Source organism: Octodon degus, unplaced genomic scaffold (assembly GCF_000260255.1).
Source record: "Octodon degus isolate 3935 unplaced genomic scaffold, OctDeg1.0 scaffold00122, whole genome shotgun sequence".
Taxonomy (NCBI): domain Eukaryota; kingdom Metazoa; phylum Chordata; class Mammalia; order Rodentia; family Octodontidae; genus Octodon; species Octodon degus.
This window is the reverse complement of record NW_004524698.1, coordinates 5,585,611-5,602,284: the sequence shown is the minus strand read 5'-3', so window position 1 is coordinate 5,602,284 and position 16,674 is coordinate 5,585,611. Positions and strand designations below refer to the sequence as shown.

The window sequence follows — 16,674 nt, the reverse complement described above, 5'->3', positions numbered from 1 at the left end:
TACTTTCGATTTGATTTGAAACTGTCTCATTGCTTTATGTTTATCAATAAAACTTTGAAAAGAAAAAAATACCCAATTTGCCTTGGATATTAAAAAAAAAAGAATGATGGGATAAGTGTGCTTGAAATGAGGGGAACACTTTGAGGAAGATAAAAGGTAACATCTTTTGCTACAATAAATGAAAAAAATTTAAATGTCATTGTCTATTTTGATCCACTTCATATGCAATCTACAACTTATTACTCTCATTCTGTTGCATTGGCTTCCCCAACACTTCATTACTTTACAGCTTTAGAAATACAGTGGTGTCAAACAAATTCACTGGGATTAGAACTTTGGATGGTAATTAGCTTAAGAATTTCTAACCTGATATATATGTTAAACTAAACTAACAATAGCAGGGAATATTCACATTTTATTACTAAAGTATATACAATAATCTTAAGCTACTAAAATGCAGGGCTGATTTCCTGAACATTAGAAACAAAGAGCCACATATGTATGTACTCAACCAACATCCAGTGAAAAGAGTAAAGATTATGTTTATGGTACCTACATTTGCATCCTCAAGGTTGTGGCCATTGGTCTCGACCAATTCCTTGGTACCTTTTAACTGCAAATTTTAAAGAAAAACAAACAAAAAAATGAATAAGCAAGCATATTTAAATATATGTCATCTTGTTAATGTTATTTTTCTGAGGCTGCACTTTATAAACTTCCAGTGAGGAAATGCAGATGGAGCGCATAATTCTAATGAGTCTTACTGAAACTAATCTGAGACCAGTATTTTATAAAGCTTGACAGTTTAAAAAAAATAGGTTGTGGTCATTATTTTTAAAACAATAAGATTAGAGAGCAGTTCTATAGTCATAAAATGTATAAAATTGGTTCTTAAGAATAATAAATGATTCCATTTCCTAGTTGGATTGCTATTAATTTAAACCCTGTGGTGTTTGTAAGTTGCCACCAGCTAAATGTTATGCTAATGATCATTCGTGAGTGATGGATCTTTCAGCTGTCTGAACATGCTGCAGTGCTGCTGTACACATCTTCCTTGAGAACCCACTTGAATGGCTGGCATCATGTCTGGACCTAAAGGGTAAGGACAGTTGGCTTTTCGTAGAGGGAGAGCTGGAAAGACATCTTCTTGGCCACTGGAGCATCAGAAGAAAAGCTATTTCTCAAATGAGATTTTTAACAGGGAACATTTGAAAGTACTCTCCTTCCTCAGAGGATAAAGAGTAATCAGACGTGAGCACATTCCAGGAAATATTTAATTGGCATTTTATCCTGTCTTGACTCAGAACAGAGAGTAAAGGAAAAGGTGAGCTGATCTTGCAGCTGCTTGCCAGAATTTCTTCCCAGCTTATGATGCTTAAGAAGCTGTATCTTCATATTTGTATCCACCTACTAGAAAATATACATGATAAGAAATACCTAAAATTTGAGCAAAATCAAATTCATGTGTACCACCATGAACTGTTTGATTGGCAACACTTTTTTTTTCCTGGTTATTTGTGCACATTAAAACAAAAACATTTTCAGGATTTTCAGGGTAATCTTGAAGAAAACCATTCCCTCTCCATGCCAAGAGAGGGGCTATGCTAAAGAAATGGTAACACAAAGAATCTGAAGATAGGGCAGGCAGCTAATTATGGACACAAGTCTCTTTGTCTCACTGTCACATCAGCCCACTGAACAAACAGCTGCCTACTCTTCTTCAGAGCAACATCATCGATGTTTCTAGCCTAGCACACACAAAGGAGCATGGACAATGTGTGATAAATATATAACTAGAAAAAACACACCCAGTGAAAAAACTATTCTTATCAGAGTATACAAGAGTCTCACAAAGCTAGCTTAAGGTTTCTTATTGAGGTGTTCCTCCTATTCTTCCCCACCAACACCCCATCTGCTCATCACACTTTTGGTTCTGATACTTGTGCTTCTATGAGGTAGACTAAGGTTAGGTCAGAAGCTCTGTTCTTGTGCAGCAGAAGGGAAGGATTATTTATTAAAGCTTGCTCAACATTTTACATGCTTACCAGCATAAAGGTGACAGTTGGCCTCCTTCTCCCTTTTAAACTAATTCTCTTTTCCCAGTCCATGTTATCCTTGGAATGCCCTTTGTCTTTATGTGACTCATTCTCCTCTCCTTTTGTCTACAGTATTGCTCACTGGTCGCTCTACTCTGTCAGAACTCCACCTGCAACTCCTTCTTTTCCTGTGAGCACTTCTCCCTGCAGCTGAAGCTCCAGGTCCTGCTTCTCTGCCCTGTGGTTCATTCCCTAGTTCCTATTTTCAGCTGTTCCTCTTCCCAAATTGGGGCTAAAAATCTTGTCTCATACACTTGGGTTGACAAAGGAACTCTGGATGTAGAAAACTCTCACAATCCTCAGATAGGAAAGTCAGGAGTCAGAAAGGCCAGAGGGGCCTAGGAAGCTACATCTCAGCAAATGGGAGCAGCAGGAATAAATCACCACTTCTGGCCTTCCTGAAGGGGCGGTGGCCTGATTGGGAACAGGTCTGTGTTCAAAACACAGTCTCTGGTCAGGATTCTTAAAGATGACATTCACTTTGAATAGCAAAATTGTAAGTCTTCAGAGAAGGGTATATCACTTCTAGTGTGATGTGTGTGCATGTGCCCATTTGTTAAGGCCATATATATGTAAGCAATAAAAAAAAATTGTTTACACATATAGTTACTCTAAATGGATCCACAAAAGGCATCATAGACCATGCTTGTGGAAGTGAGGGATGATTTTCAAAGTACGTCTGTGGGTGGTGAGGAAGCTGCAGGGACACGGAGGGAACATGTACATTGCCTCCTGCTCCTGGAAGGACCATCTGGGTATCAGGCAAAGGATTCACAGGCAAGCAGATTGGTGACAGCAGTGCAATAACACTCAACTGCCTTTGGGTGTGATGTGTCACTGGTCCCCTGAGACTTAGGTATTCTTGATGCCTCAGCTTGAAAGGCAAGATTTGAAAATAACTCCTTTCCCATGGTATTTTCTAAGGTCTTTAATAATTTTGTTCTGAATCTTCTTCACATTCTTCTTTTTTCAGTCATGGAAAGTGAAGTATGATGTCCCCAAAATACATGCCATAGCAAGATTGGATAAATACTTTCTGCACAACTCAGAATCTACTTTTATAACTGGGGTCGGGACTTCAAATAAAACTAAGGATTTGAGTCATTTAGAAAAAAAGGGAAATTAACTGTTCTCCATTCTAATGAACACTATTATTAAAATTTTTGGAGAGAATGGAAAACAAACACAAAGTTGTATATGTCTGATCTGGAGCAAACTGGAATCAAGCAAGTTTCTCATTGCCAGAAGTCTCATAATAATGATAGAGGGTGGTGATTGTAGGTCTCAAAGAAACTGAGATTTCAGTCAACCAGACTTTTCAGTTCAGTGCAATGTATCCAAATCATACAGATTCAGCCTCACTGTAATTTACTGAATCTATATTAATCAAATGAAGGTAACCATTACTTCCATAAAATATTTTCCTCTAAAATTAAAAAAGTTTATAAACTTTTATATCTGTGGGTGAGGAAGAAGCTGCCCTCTTTTTATGAGGCTCCTTATAAGTCACTTATATTTTTTTCTGTAAAATAACTAGAAACATGTATTTTTAAATTCTAAATGATTGAAAGATAGAAAATCATTTATAAAGAGATTGAGTACCAGCTGTGCCACAGCACTCACTTACTTCATATTTTCTAAAATGTCACTTTTGAGGTTACTCAGACAGTATAAAAAAACTGTTTCATAAGCAAGTGAAAATATAAAACAATCCAGAGTTGACTGCAGGGGTTGGAGTTACTATCTGTGATTTTTCCTGCCATCTAATTAGCAGTCATTACGTTGTCTGCAGAAAGTGAAGGTCAGGAATTGGAAAGTATTTCAAGGGCTCTCTTGGCTCTTCCAGTGTATAGACTCTAGGGCTTGGATTTCACTCTGCTGTCTGCTACCTGATCCATCTTACCCTACTGTAAGACAATGCCTTCCTGTGTACTTATCAATGTCAGGCCACACTTTTTTTTTTATCAAAGGAAGCCAGAACGAAATGATCAGACTTACAAATGTCATGTGAATGATTCGTTGCTCACCACTGTCAGATAAGAGCCCTGATGTAGAGAAAAGAGATGTTTTTTTTTTTTTTTTTTTTTTTTTAATGTTGCTGCCAATACTTTAAAACTTCATCAAAATTCATTGTAGAAGAAGCATTCAATAGCGCAGGCAGGTGTTGGTAGTTTGGGTAGGTACATGATGTGCAAAGATGTTAAGAATTGCATTATAAATTCCATGTGGGAAACCTATTGGGAGGCTTGACAGAGTACAGGCTAATCATCCTGCAGATTTCCTCAGGTTTGTGTGAGCAGCGTACGAGGGAGTTTGCGTTGGGAACCTTTAGATTCTTAGTAAATCAGAACATGTACCCTTCACTTACTTGTTCCTGCAGGACTTTTAGTAATGCTTGTGTGTGGGACTGCTCTTCCTTTGCTTGTTCCAGTTCTGATTTTTTGCTGTTTAACTCCTCCTGGATGGTCAGCAATTGCTGCAAAATTAAAAGGATACTTAGTGCATTGAAGAAGAGGTGGATATAAGATATTCAAAATATGATCAAAATGATGATATTTTTACATGTTTTAAGGCTTTATCCAGATACCAGTTGACTTTGACATTTTGTCTATGTGTTTTTCCTTCTTAATATAAGGAATACTCTAGTCCTGGTCACATTATTAGCTTGTGATACAGATGTACAAAAACTTGTTTTAGAATTTGGAAGACACTATTATATTCCTCTGAATGAATGCATATTTATAAACATGTAGAATAGTGTCAATAAACATCATATTTACAGATGATGAAACTAAATAATAGAAAAGATAATCAGTCAACTTGGTCCAGTTTAACATGTACAGTAAAACTATCTTCACGTAGCTCCACAGAGCTGCTTGACCAAGCAGCAGAGACCATAAGATCTTATTTTCTCTGTGATGATGGTGATGTTTTGTTGGATCAGCAGGACTGAAGTCCAAGCTGCAATCAATAGATCAGCTGAAAAAACTGCTGAAATAACCTGTCAAAATACTATGCTGTGGCCTACATGGCTATTTTTTAAGCAGGGCTACTGAAGAGATTTTTGCAAGCCCCAAGCGTTCCCCGCTTTGCCCATGCTAACACCTGTGGCGGCTCGCCTTGTCTGCCTGGAGGCCTGTGCTGCCCATCCCATCCCTGCCCGGACTGTCTGGGACAGGTTCTCCACTGATGTACCCAGAGCTGGATAATGCATCAAGAGCTCCAATGCAGGCCCTAGAAACAGCTTTGTCTACTCAGCTTCTTGACAAGAAAGGCCCAGAGTGAAAACACACCAGAGCATTTTCCTGCACCGTATGTAACAAACGCTGTACAAATGCTGTGGAAGCATTAGTGTGCTCCCACTGCAAAGAGGCCGGTCTCCAATATCCAGGCTGCTTCTGTGCAGCCCTGATGAACTGGTGGTGGAGCTTCCTGGATGGCTCCTAACCGCCAGAGCATGAAGAAACACTGGCATTGAATTTCTCATACTTAAGGATTAAGTTAAATCTTCAAAACTACTGGGTTGGGGACTTTTAGGGTAGGAAATGCTCAGAAAAACACTCTGTGCTTTGCCTGGGGCTTACTAGTGCTGTTTCCTACTTTGGCACCAGATTTAAGAATGTACGTTATTTTCACGAGCATATGTACTGATTTCCTTGTGATGCCCTGCCCATGTCACTATCACATGTAAGGGCATCACATGACACCAGATGGCTCCTTGACAGTTTGAATGATTCAGTTATGCATTGATTGGCTTGAAATCACCAAGGAGGAAGTCTCTGTTCTCTTCTGGCATGGTGATAAGTACCCAGAGCAACTCAAACAGTGAGGGGATGACACTGTCCCTTCATGCTATCTCGGCTGATTCCAGATCAGTCTCCAGAGGGGCTGGTGCTCTGACTTAGGTCATGCTAAATGAATTGTTAGCTTTTACTATACAATTACAAATTCATCTTTAACCTTACTTTTAAAATGAATCAAATGATAGATAGGAAATTATTTTCAAAAGTAAGTAGCTTGTTTGCTCACTGTAGCACATGAAATGGCAAAATACAGAAACAACTTAGGTCTAGCAGAAGGAAATTAGTAACATTCACAACAGTCCTCACTAGAATGCTACCCAGCCTTTAAAAATGAAGCTGCATGAACCCTAGACACAGAAGACACACATAATACGCTACTCAATGAAAGACAGTCCAGGTTACGAAAATACTGCAGTTAATTTGCCAACATAGTCACAGAGAAGAATAATATTCAGATACTGTCTGAGTATGTAAATGTGTGGATCTTTCTGTTAATTTTGTTTGCTTATTTTCTGTTATATCTGCAATGAGTATGTACTACTTTAGTAATGAGAAAAAGATAAAATGACTTTAAGATGGAGGGAAAGACAAAGAAATTATCACTTGGACACAAATCTCAACTGGTGTAGTGTGAACAGCCACTGGAAAAGCATTATTATTTTTTTGAAAAGCATTATTCAGTTTCTTAAATTTTGCCAATAATAGAATATACAGATTCTTCATCTTTAAAAATATTATCTTCTGTGAGCCCCTGTGACTTTCAGTATCTCATTGTATGCTTGCTAGTTATGGAATTTTATTTATACTCTTTCAAAGTACAGTCACGGACAGTGGTTCTTAATTCTGGCTATCCATTAACATTATCTGGGAAGCTTTAAAAATATGGATTTCTGAGTCCTGCAGAAAAGCAATTAACAGAATATCTAGAGGTAAGGCCCAGGTATTGATGATTGTTCTAAAACCTTCACAGATAATACTAATGTGCAACCAGGGATGAGAACTATTGCTTCCTTCAATGCTCCTTCAGTCCTCGGTTGGCTCTAAGTGACTTCAATCCTGAGCGCACTGCTCACACTGTTCTTGCTGATAGCACCAGTGCTTTGCTAAATGCTATCTCATATGCCAGTTCTTTTCTTCTCACCATACTCCTGGTGATCCCATTTGTGCCCATGGCTTCAGCCACACACATATCTCATGTGCTGGTAAAGCTATCTTCACAACTTAGCCTTTCTCTTCTTGCTCACTAGATGGTTCATTGACCAAGGTCCCGAGAAGCACATGTTCCTTCTCCACTCCTTACATATCTCAGGTCTCCCCTCCTGCTATCCAGAGTTGAAACCCTGAAGTCAATCTTGATTCCTGTCACAGCCTCAAAACCAATTTGCCTTTTCTTCATCTTCTCACTGTCATCGTTCAGGCTGCTGTCTCCTCTCCTCTAGCTTCTGCCATTTTCCCCTGACATGCACATATACCCTTAAGAGAGTTGACTACTTCAGAATGACAGCACTCCCATGCTTAAAAATAGTATTAGTTTCTCAGAACACTAGACAACTCATCTTTCCCTAGACATGCTAGGTCCTTTCATGACTTATGACATGTTTACTACCTGGCATTCTGCCTGGAATTCCTACTTAATCTTCAAGCTCCAACTCCAATGTTGCTTTGGGCTACCACCAAAGCACATGATACCTCTATGCAACTCAGAAGAGGCCTGTCCTCAGGTAGATATAACCATGTATCAGTAGTTGATAGGCACTAGATTTTATTCCTATTCTCCCCTATGGCCTGGTGTCCTTCCCCAAGATAAAAATCTACACAATTTATGCAGGGGCCCTGGGTTCTCCCCTGTGGGTTTTTCCTCAGTGAAAATAATGTATCCTCTAATTGTCCAAGTAATGTTAATTCATCTACATTCTATGCTTCCAAAACCCTACGGTATACTACATTTCATACTTACCTCCCCATGTGACTATATCTACCAAAAATCAGGGCATATCCAATACAGGGTAGATAGAAAATAAATGAATGACTGAAGGAATGAAGGAATGTCTGATTCAGCTTCCCTGCTTTTACAGAGTTAAACCATGATTTAACAAACAAAGCCAGAAACTACCTGATCTTGTATCACTGGATAATTTATTGTTCTAGACAGATGGATACATAAAACTTCCAGAGGAACATAAAAGCACCATTTAAGACATTCTGATTTATTACTCTGGTAGTTTCAGACATCTTTCTTAATCTGCAGAGGAATATTTCTTAAAAGGTTAAATAATTCCAATCAATGAATTTATAATTATGCAATTTATTTCCCCAAGTCCCACTGCAAAAAGAAAAAAAAAAAAAACACCACCAAAGGAAAAAATAAAGTCAACACACTTAGTAGACTATTTCTGCACTTTACAAAATTAATGCTTTGTTTTGGTTATAAAGTATATACTTGTGAATCCAACATTTATGTATTCAAAATAGTGGTGATTCAAAACTGCTATTCTTCATTTGTCTACATGCCCTATAAAAACAGTGAGCTAGTTTAGAACTAGATAATTTAAGTCAGATTTTCCGGGCTTTTTCATTGAAATTTATTATATTGTATAATATTCTTTTTAGTCTGAATTTTTAAGTAACAATGTGTCTTAATTACAGAAGTTCACAGCAGCTAGAACTTATTCAGAAGTGACTCCTGGTTGGATTGGCTGACTGCAGCATAATTTTAATTTAACATTTGAGAGCATGGCATTAAACAGATGCACTATTACATTCTTTGGTGGTTACAACTGAATGTATTCCAATTAGACAATTATCCATATGCCAATCAAGAGGAAACACTCTGGTGGACAATAAGCAGGTAAATATATACTGTACCTGACACACTGTGATTTTCCTAGGCCACTGATTTTAATAGAATCCCTTGCTCTTTGGGGATGCAGACTTCAGTGTGTAATGGGTCTTTCTTTATAACGAATTCAAAGAGCATTACAAATGTTATTTGGAGCCCCAGAATAAGTGAGGTCACATTTCCATTTTTACAGATTGGAGAATTATAGGCACACCAGGGTTGAATCATATATCTGAGGTCATACTGTCTGGAACAGACCTACCACTTACACAACTCAATTTTCCGGCCTCAGACTGTGATTTCTACCTTGGCAACCACCCTGCATTGTCAATTTCAAAGGGAAATCAGGACACAGCAAACTTAAAATCCTCCTAGCAATGACTTCTACCAGGCATTCATCATGCCCACTTAGGAGCAAGGATGTGGGAGATGTTACTGTGTAGTGTACACTTCTGTGAGTTGCGCTGGGGATTTAACTTCACTGTAAAAAGTGTAACACCTCTTACTTGTCTTTTTTCCCATTAAATTTTGTAATTTGACTACCAAGGTGAAGTTTTGATAGAGTTGACACATTATGTAAAGTAGACTTCATAAAAGTCACAGACACTGTAAATATCCTATATGAAATATACATAAGACATGACATTATAACTGACACACATGTAACTGGGATAACTCTCAGAAAGGTTACCTGAGGACAGAGGTTGTGGTAGACACAAAACATAGAAGCCTCTGATACAGAACACATGTTTTTTGTCCTCTGTGGTGGTAGAGAAGTTAGTACTCTTTCCATATTTAGATTGGTAGTATCAGGTGAACTCATGACACCAGCTAGAAATATAGAGACTAACAGGAACACACACACACACACACACACACACACACACACACACACAGTACATACACATTATTTTCTTCTTTGTTTATCTCAGAATTTCCCTGATGGTTGGCTATATGTTTAGTTCTAAAGCAACTTGTTACTATTCACTCATTTATTCCTTCGATCAACACTGAGCTTATTTTGTGCAGAGTGCAAGGCTGGATAACACAGAAACTACAAAGGAAGGGTAGGGACCCTGTCTTCCATACCCTGAGTCACAAACTTGCCAATTCAGGATAATTAATCTAGGGCAGCACAAAATACTGGTTAAAACCAATGTAGTTTCCATATGAATTCAGGTTTTGGGGGCCAAAGGTGTCTTAGTTACTCTTCTCTTGTTGCTGGGACAAATACCCGACACCCAAACTGAAGGAGGGAAAGGTTTATTTAGCTCACAGCTACTGGAGGTTTCTGTCCATATTCAGCTGGGTCCAAGGCAAAGCAGCACATAGCAGAAAGCAACCTTTCATGGTGGTGGCAAAGAGCAAGAGCCCAAGGGAGTAGTAGCAGCAGCTCAAGCCACTAGCTTCTCTTCCCTCCTTACATTGAAATGCAAATTACCTGCCCTAGGGCAGGTGCAGCATCCACACCCACAATAATCAGTCACAAGCTCCAGAAGCCGCCCCAAGACTGCGTGAGGCTTTGGGGGCACAACTAGACACAAGCCATAACACAAGGTCAGAAGAATGAGCATAGGAAATCAACTGTGAGTCACAACTTGTTCCTCTTATTGGAAATGAGAAGTGGAACATTCATAAAAAACATGGCAATCTTTGACTCTGTGAAATATCATTAGTTTAAATTTAACATGTTTTTGGTCTTTTTGACTCATTTTCTACAAATGCTATTCTATTTCCATAACTGCTATAAATCAGATCCCCATCCAGTGGGACATATCATTAAGACTAGCAGAGTATCACCTAAAGAAACAGGGTCTGGGGGCTTCTAGAAGGAGTACACCCCAAAGGTTATGGTGGATAGTTCTAGATCTAGATGGACAAGCCCAGGAGTACACTCAGCTGCATCCTGTCTATGTACTGTCCCCAACTTGGTTTCACCAGACACCATGTTTCAGCTTGCAATCTGTGGCCAACTCTGCCAGCTCCTCCTCCTGTATAGCCCTAAGATCGGAGCATATGCCCCCAGTGCCCTCCTGTTTGGTGTGATCCTTCATGCCCACATGGGTCCCCAAGCTCTCCACTCAATCTCCAACCTCCATCCTGTTTCAGTTCTCACTGACTTCACACTGTGAGGAACATGAGCTCAGTTCCCACTGACAAAGCCAGCCCACCCATGCCTGTTTTATATCTAGTACTGAGACTCTTGAGCCAAACCTGTTAGGAAAAATTTGAGAAGTAAAAAACATCAAGTGCACAATAGCACAACCTAACAGCAAGGCTTTGCTTAAAGCCAAACTCATTCAATGGTAATGGCATTTCTGACAAAAAAAAGAGAAACCTGGCCTGAGGAAGGACCATCATTTACTGCCCGGTACTTGTAAAGCTCACTTCTTAGGAAAAAAGATGGTATTGAATTCATTTGAATTTTCTCATCACAGTGGCTGTTAGGACTATGCAAGCTCTGTTCTAGTTGAAAATGTCATCTACTTTCACCTGGGGATGAGACTGAACTTTAATTCACTCTATGGCATGAGGGCACCCAAGCCCATGCTGGCACTGTGGTACCTCTCTCTGCCTCAGGCACAGTGACCTCAGGGGAGGGACATCTGGAAAGAACTTCACTTTCAGATGACTGATAAAGGAATGCTGGATCACAGAAATGAAATTGTGTTCAGAGCTAATATCCTATTACACCAGGCTATACATATTTAATTCGTTGAGTCTTTCCTCATAAATCAATTCCTCCAGGCCCTTAATCTCATCAATATCTTTTCTGATATTGAATTTTAAATGGCATTCTCATTGCTAGGCAGAAAGGCAATCTCGTGCTCTCGATGGGATCAAGCTTCCTTTATATCCAAGCAACACCTGGAGCATGACTCCATCCTCTGACCCTACTGTTCAGATTCTAGTGTCAGCTCAACTAAATGGCCCAGGGGAAGGCTTTCTGGGGCTTGCTTTCTGAGAGGTCAAAACCAGGAACCATGAATCATGCCTATACCACCCTAAGTGTCCAGAGACCTAGGGTGATTGGTGAAGAGGCAGAATTAAGCATTTTCCCAACTACAGATCTTTGTGGGGGTGCCTGAGACATGAAGTATCCACCTCCTCCTAAGGTGGCATGCTGCCAGGCTCTCCCTTCCCCTGATCATGCTACAGGGAGAAGCAAAGGCTGCAGACTCTGTGTACTTCTGAGCAAGATCTCTCAGAGCACAAGGACAGGAAGAGAGAAGTGCAGAACCCAGAGAACAGGGTTTTAGAGCTAAAATATTTTCAGGTTTCTTAAGTCTGGGCTATAATGCAATAAGACTTTCCATGCTATGAAAAAGGAAAACAAAATCCAATAATTTTTTCAGCCATGAAATTTCCCAAAGGGAGGCAGGGGGAGTCATCTTTGTAGGACTCCCAGAGCTGGTAAAACACAGGAAGGGATCAAGTTGTAGGTCTAAGGGACTAAGGGTGTGGGAAGCAGTGGGACCCTGAGGGTGGGGCCTGGATGCTGTCTGCCTGGGGTGCAGGAGTTAAACAGGTACATTGGTTTTGAATTTTCATACAGTAATAAAATTCATCCAAGGCCTATCCATATCATGGTACATTAGCTATTCAAAGCAAAATCAGTAATAAAAATCCTCCTTCCTCATAAAAATATTTTGATCTAAATTTCAAATAATCACTTCTAGTACTGTTAAAATTTAATAATACACATGTAGTGTAGTCTTTAAATCAGCACACTGCAGTTAGTTCTTTCACATATTTTATGTTGAAACTGACTGCCCCAGCCTTTAACCCTCCCTGCTCCCTCTCACGAGCACACACAAAGGGCACAGGTACACACACTTGCTGGGACTCAGAATCAGTTGTGCTTGCTTTGAGCACAGTCTCTCTAATGCCTGTGGTACTACATACATTTTGCTTTTCAATAGTAGACTGAAAATGAATAAAGATAGCAAAAACTACAAACTAAAATTTGTACTGCTTCAATTCATTCCACAATCATACTTCAAGAATTTTTACATTTAAACTTGAGACAGTGGGAAAAAAAGTCTTATTTTTGGCTGGTCTCAAGTAAAATTTTTAGTTCCCATGAAATGTTTTTGCTAAAGTTTAATAATTTAAAAATTGAAATGTACTTTAAATTGTTAATTATTTACTTTAAAGGTAAAAGACAAATCAAGAAAACATTGTATCTGGGCTAGGAACAGTGGTTCATGACTATAATTCCAGCACTGTTGCAGGTTTAAGGTTAACCAGGGCTACACAGCAACCTGAACTAAAAAGTGAGAGTCTGTCTCTAAAAACTGAAAGAAACCAAGAACCAAAACCAAACACAACCCCCCCAAAAAGAAGCCATTATATTTGTGATGTAATTAATAATTGCTTAAACTGCCTTCTGCTTTTAGTTTTAATAAAATTCATTATTATTTAAGGAACAATGGCTTACCTATTAATAGTATGTTAATTGAAATCAAAGATCAAAGTTCAAACTGTGCTATGGTTTGTGTATAGGTGTCCCCCCAAAGCCTCATGCAGTCTTGGGGCGGAGTTTGTGATTGATTATTGTGGGTGTGGATACTGCACCTGGTAATTTGCATTTCAATGTAAGGAGGGGAGGGAGGCTAGCTGCTTGAGCTGCTGCTCCCTTTTTTGCTCTTGCTCTTTGCCACCGTCTTAAAAGACTGCCCTTTGCCGTGTGCCACTCTGCCTTGGAGCCAGTTGAGTGTGGACTGAAACCTCCAGAAACTGTGAGCTAAATAAACCTTTCCTTCCTTCATTTTGAGTGTCGGGTATTTGTCCCAGCAATGAGAGGAGAGTAACTAAAACCAACTAGTTTGTGGATTAATGAAAATTATTGGATAGATAGTTATGATTTATTTTATTGTACTAGAATATTTTTGATATTCTATTTTTAATGGCTTAAATATATATGAAATTTAATATGAGAACATTTTCAGGAGGCCATGATGGTTCAGGCCTAAAACACCAGCACTCTGGGAGGCAAAGGAAGCAGGAGGTTAAGCTAAAAGCCAACCTGCAACAGGCCAACCTGCTTTAACTACTTACCAGTGCAATTATTTAAATACAGGATGACCAAAATTGCATATTTTTATCAACCAGTGTAACAGAAAATACTAAAAAGACAAATTTATCAAATTTATTGAATATAAGAACTGACTAGTTGAAATGATGCTCAGGGTAAACTCTTGAGTGGGTAAAATAAAATAATAAAAGGCTGGGATGTAGCTCAACGTAAATGCCTCCTCAGTACTGAAAACCAGAAAAAATTCAGACTGCAGTTCTTTCTTGGTCATTATTATTATTTGTTTTATTCATGATTATCACTGAAAATAATGTCATTTAGCTCAGGAAGGTGTTTTTGAAAGGATCCTATCCTAGTGCTGCATTACACTAGGTGGATGACTACTGACTCTCTCAGGTCAGGCCTCTGAGAGAGGGCATGGCCCCAGCTTGTTGGGCTGTGAGTGGCTGGGAGCTACTTCTTCTCATACAGTTTCAAAGACTTTTTCTTTGTTTTACTCTGCCCTTGGGAAGGGCTCATAAGAAAGACGCCTCTTGGCACTCATATGACCCACTGAAGTTACCTGTTACAAGATTCAGTACTTTAGCCCAATAAGGCAGTTTTATCCTGAAAATAAATCTAGACAAGGGCTGACAAAAAGGCAAAGGCTAGCATGATTTTGCTCTGTTGTTGATTTGCTGTGCAGCCTTGAATGAGCCACTTCATTGCTCTGGTCTCTTCTTTCTACTTCTATTCTCACCATTGTCTCCTGAGGAATAATTTGTCATTGGTAAAACAACTGATTTCTTGAACCATGAACAGAGAAAAAGCAGATGTAAAAGGGATTTGGAAGATTCTAAAAACTACTTTTTCAAATGATACCGCTTTAAACTGTATGTATATATGTATGTATGTATGTATGTATGTATGTACATATATATTTAGGTACTGGGGATAAAGCTCAGGACCTTGTCTTGCACTTGCCAGGCAGGCACATAAGCCACTGTGCCATCTCCCAAGCCCTTTAAACTATATTTTGCACGATCATTTGAGCTTCCACGTTTCACTTTCTTCACATGTTAGGTAAACGATACCTACCAGTGGAGTACTGTGAGGCTAAAGAACACTCATTAAGCACATGAGGTTCCTTGAATGATAAGAGGTACTGAGGTAAGTAAAAGTGCTGTCCTTGACCTCAACTGACTTTTAATTACCACAGAATAGGGAGTCCTGAGGGTTAATATGCAGAGAACAAGGCATGCTGTTTGCCCCACCCCAGTTGTCTGCCTGCCAATTTTGAAAACACAGAAGGGCCACCTTGAATTAATACTACATCCAATTCACAAGAGAAGATGGCAAATGCCTGCTGAAGTAGGAATATGCATCAGGTCTATTTTATCAACTGCCTTTTCTGGCAATTCCATTGAAAAAGATAATTCAATTTGCTGGGATTCATGCATTCTTATCACTTTTTTTTTGTAATTACATGAGGTGGTGATCACTCCAACCCCTGGACACATGTACAGTTAATGCAGAAAATTAAAATATTAACATGCTTTTCAGCCAGGTTGGCCCATTTACTCCAATCAGACAATAACCTGATTGAACAGCTGGGCCTTGTAACATGTCCCAAAAGCTAACAGAGATTTGTTTTTTTCTTTGTTGGGTTTATAATTCAGTCATGATCAGAGATGACAGCTAGAAACATTGTGTAGGTAACGATTTGTGATGAAAATCTTGTGGCTGCCTTTGGTGACATTTTTGGCAAGTGACAGAGGAGAGCTGACCCATAACAGTATTCATTCCATCAGTGGCAGCAAAACACTTGACCACCACAACTGGCCATTTGGTTGCAGTTTTAGGGAATAAGCTTTTGACTTACTGGTTATGGAACAAAGACATAAAACATAGTCTTAAAAGGTTTTAGTTGAGTCTTAATGGAAAAAGAAAGTTGCAAGGATCTAGCACATTCTGTAGATAAATGAAGAGAGGCAATATAGCTAAAGATCTTACCTAGATATCAGCCAGAAATGTGTAAAGATAAAATGTTTATTATGGGGCCAGGGGATAGCTCAGTGGGATAAGTGCTTGCCTGGCAGGTGCAAGATCCTGAGTTCTATCCCCAGTATCAAAAACCCCAAAACAACCAAACAAAAAACACACACATACAAAAAGAAAAGTTTATTATGGATATTACAAGTTTGCATCATCCAAGTTATTTAACTTTCAAAAACTGCAGAAATTACTAAAGATAATTCAACAATTATACTATTCCCAACTTTGTTAGCACAAGTTGACATTTGTATTATTTGAATAATCAAACATCTAGAAGCAATGTAAAGAGAAAAGAATAGCACTTTGAATTGGCACTTTGAATCTTTAGGTGACCCTAGCACAAGCTTCATAAATAAACAGGTATATTCAACTATCACAAAAATCAGAGGCAGAGAGAGTCTACCCCTTGCCCCAAGCTTTTCAAGTTATTTCAAAACATTAAATCTCATATGGAACCCTGTGTTTCAGCATAATTGCAGTACATAGAACCTCTGAGTTATATCTCTTCCACATGCCATGGTCAAGGTAGGACAGCTGTGGTGGGAGTGGCTGAAGCTGGAAATTGGCCATATATGTGAGGGCAGGACAAGGCTGTAGTACCTAAAGCAGTCAAGCTACCTCAGTATTGAGAAAAGCATGCTTCCTGGACAATTTCAGTCATTAGTCACTAGGCAACCTTATGTCTCATGATACTTTGTGAGAGTATCAATAAATGCTTTTACTTTTGTTGTTAGGTCCTGTGCCCATCCATTAAAGGGGCCTCCACATGATCTCAGCCTTTGTCTCTTATCTTTATTTTCTAAATCCCCACTTCACTTTCTCCCAGGGACCACTAAGAGACCAATGATATACTCATAAGTGAAA

The 16,674-nt window shown here is 39.0% G+C and overlaps 1 protein-coding gene across 6 annotated transcripts in view; it reads right to left on the bottom strand.

Annotated features, from left to right (window-relative positions):
- Enox1 (ecto-NOX disulfide-thiol exchanger 1) overlaps nt 1-16,674 on the bottom strand; it is a 661,835-nt gene that overhangs the window by 66,308 nt on the left and 578,853 nt on the right. For all 6 annotated transcript variants that reach the window (XM_023700180.1, XM_023700182.1, XM_023700181.1 and 3 more), the window contains 2 exons: nt 4,465-4,572; nt 557-613 (listed from right to left, as the gene is read on the bottom strand). In XM_023700180.1, the coding sequence (XP_023555948.1) occupies nt 557-613; nt 4,465-4,572 (165 nt within the window). The remainder of the gene's footprint in view (nt 1-556; nt 614-4,464; nt 4,573-16,674) is intronic.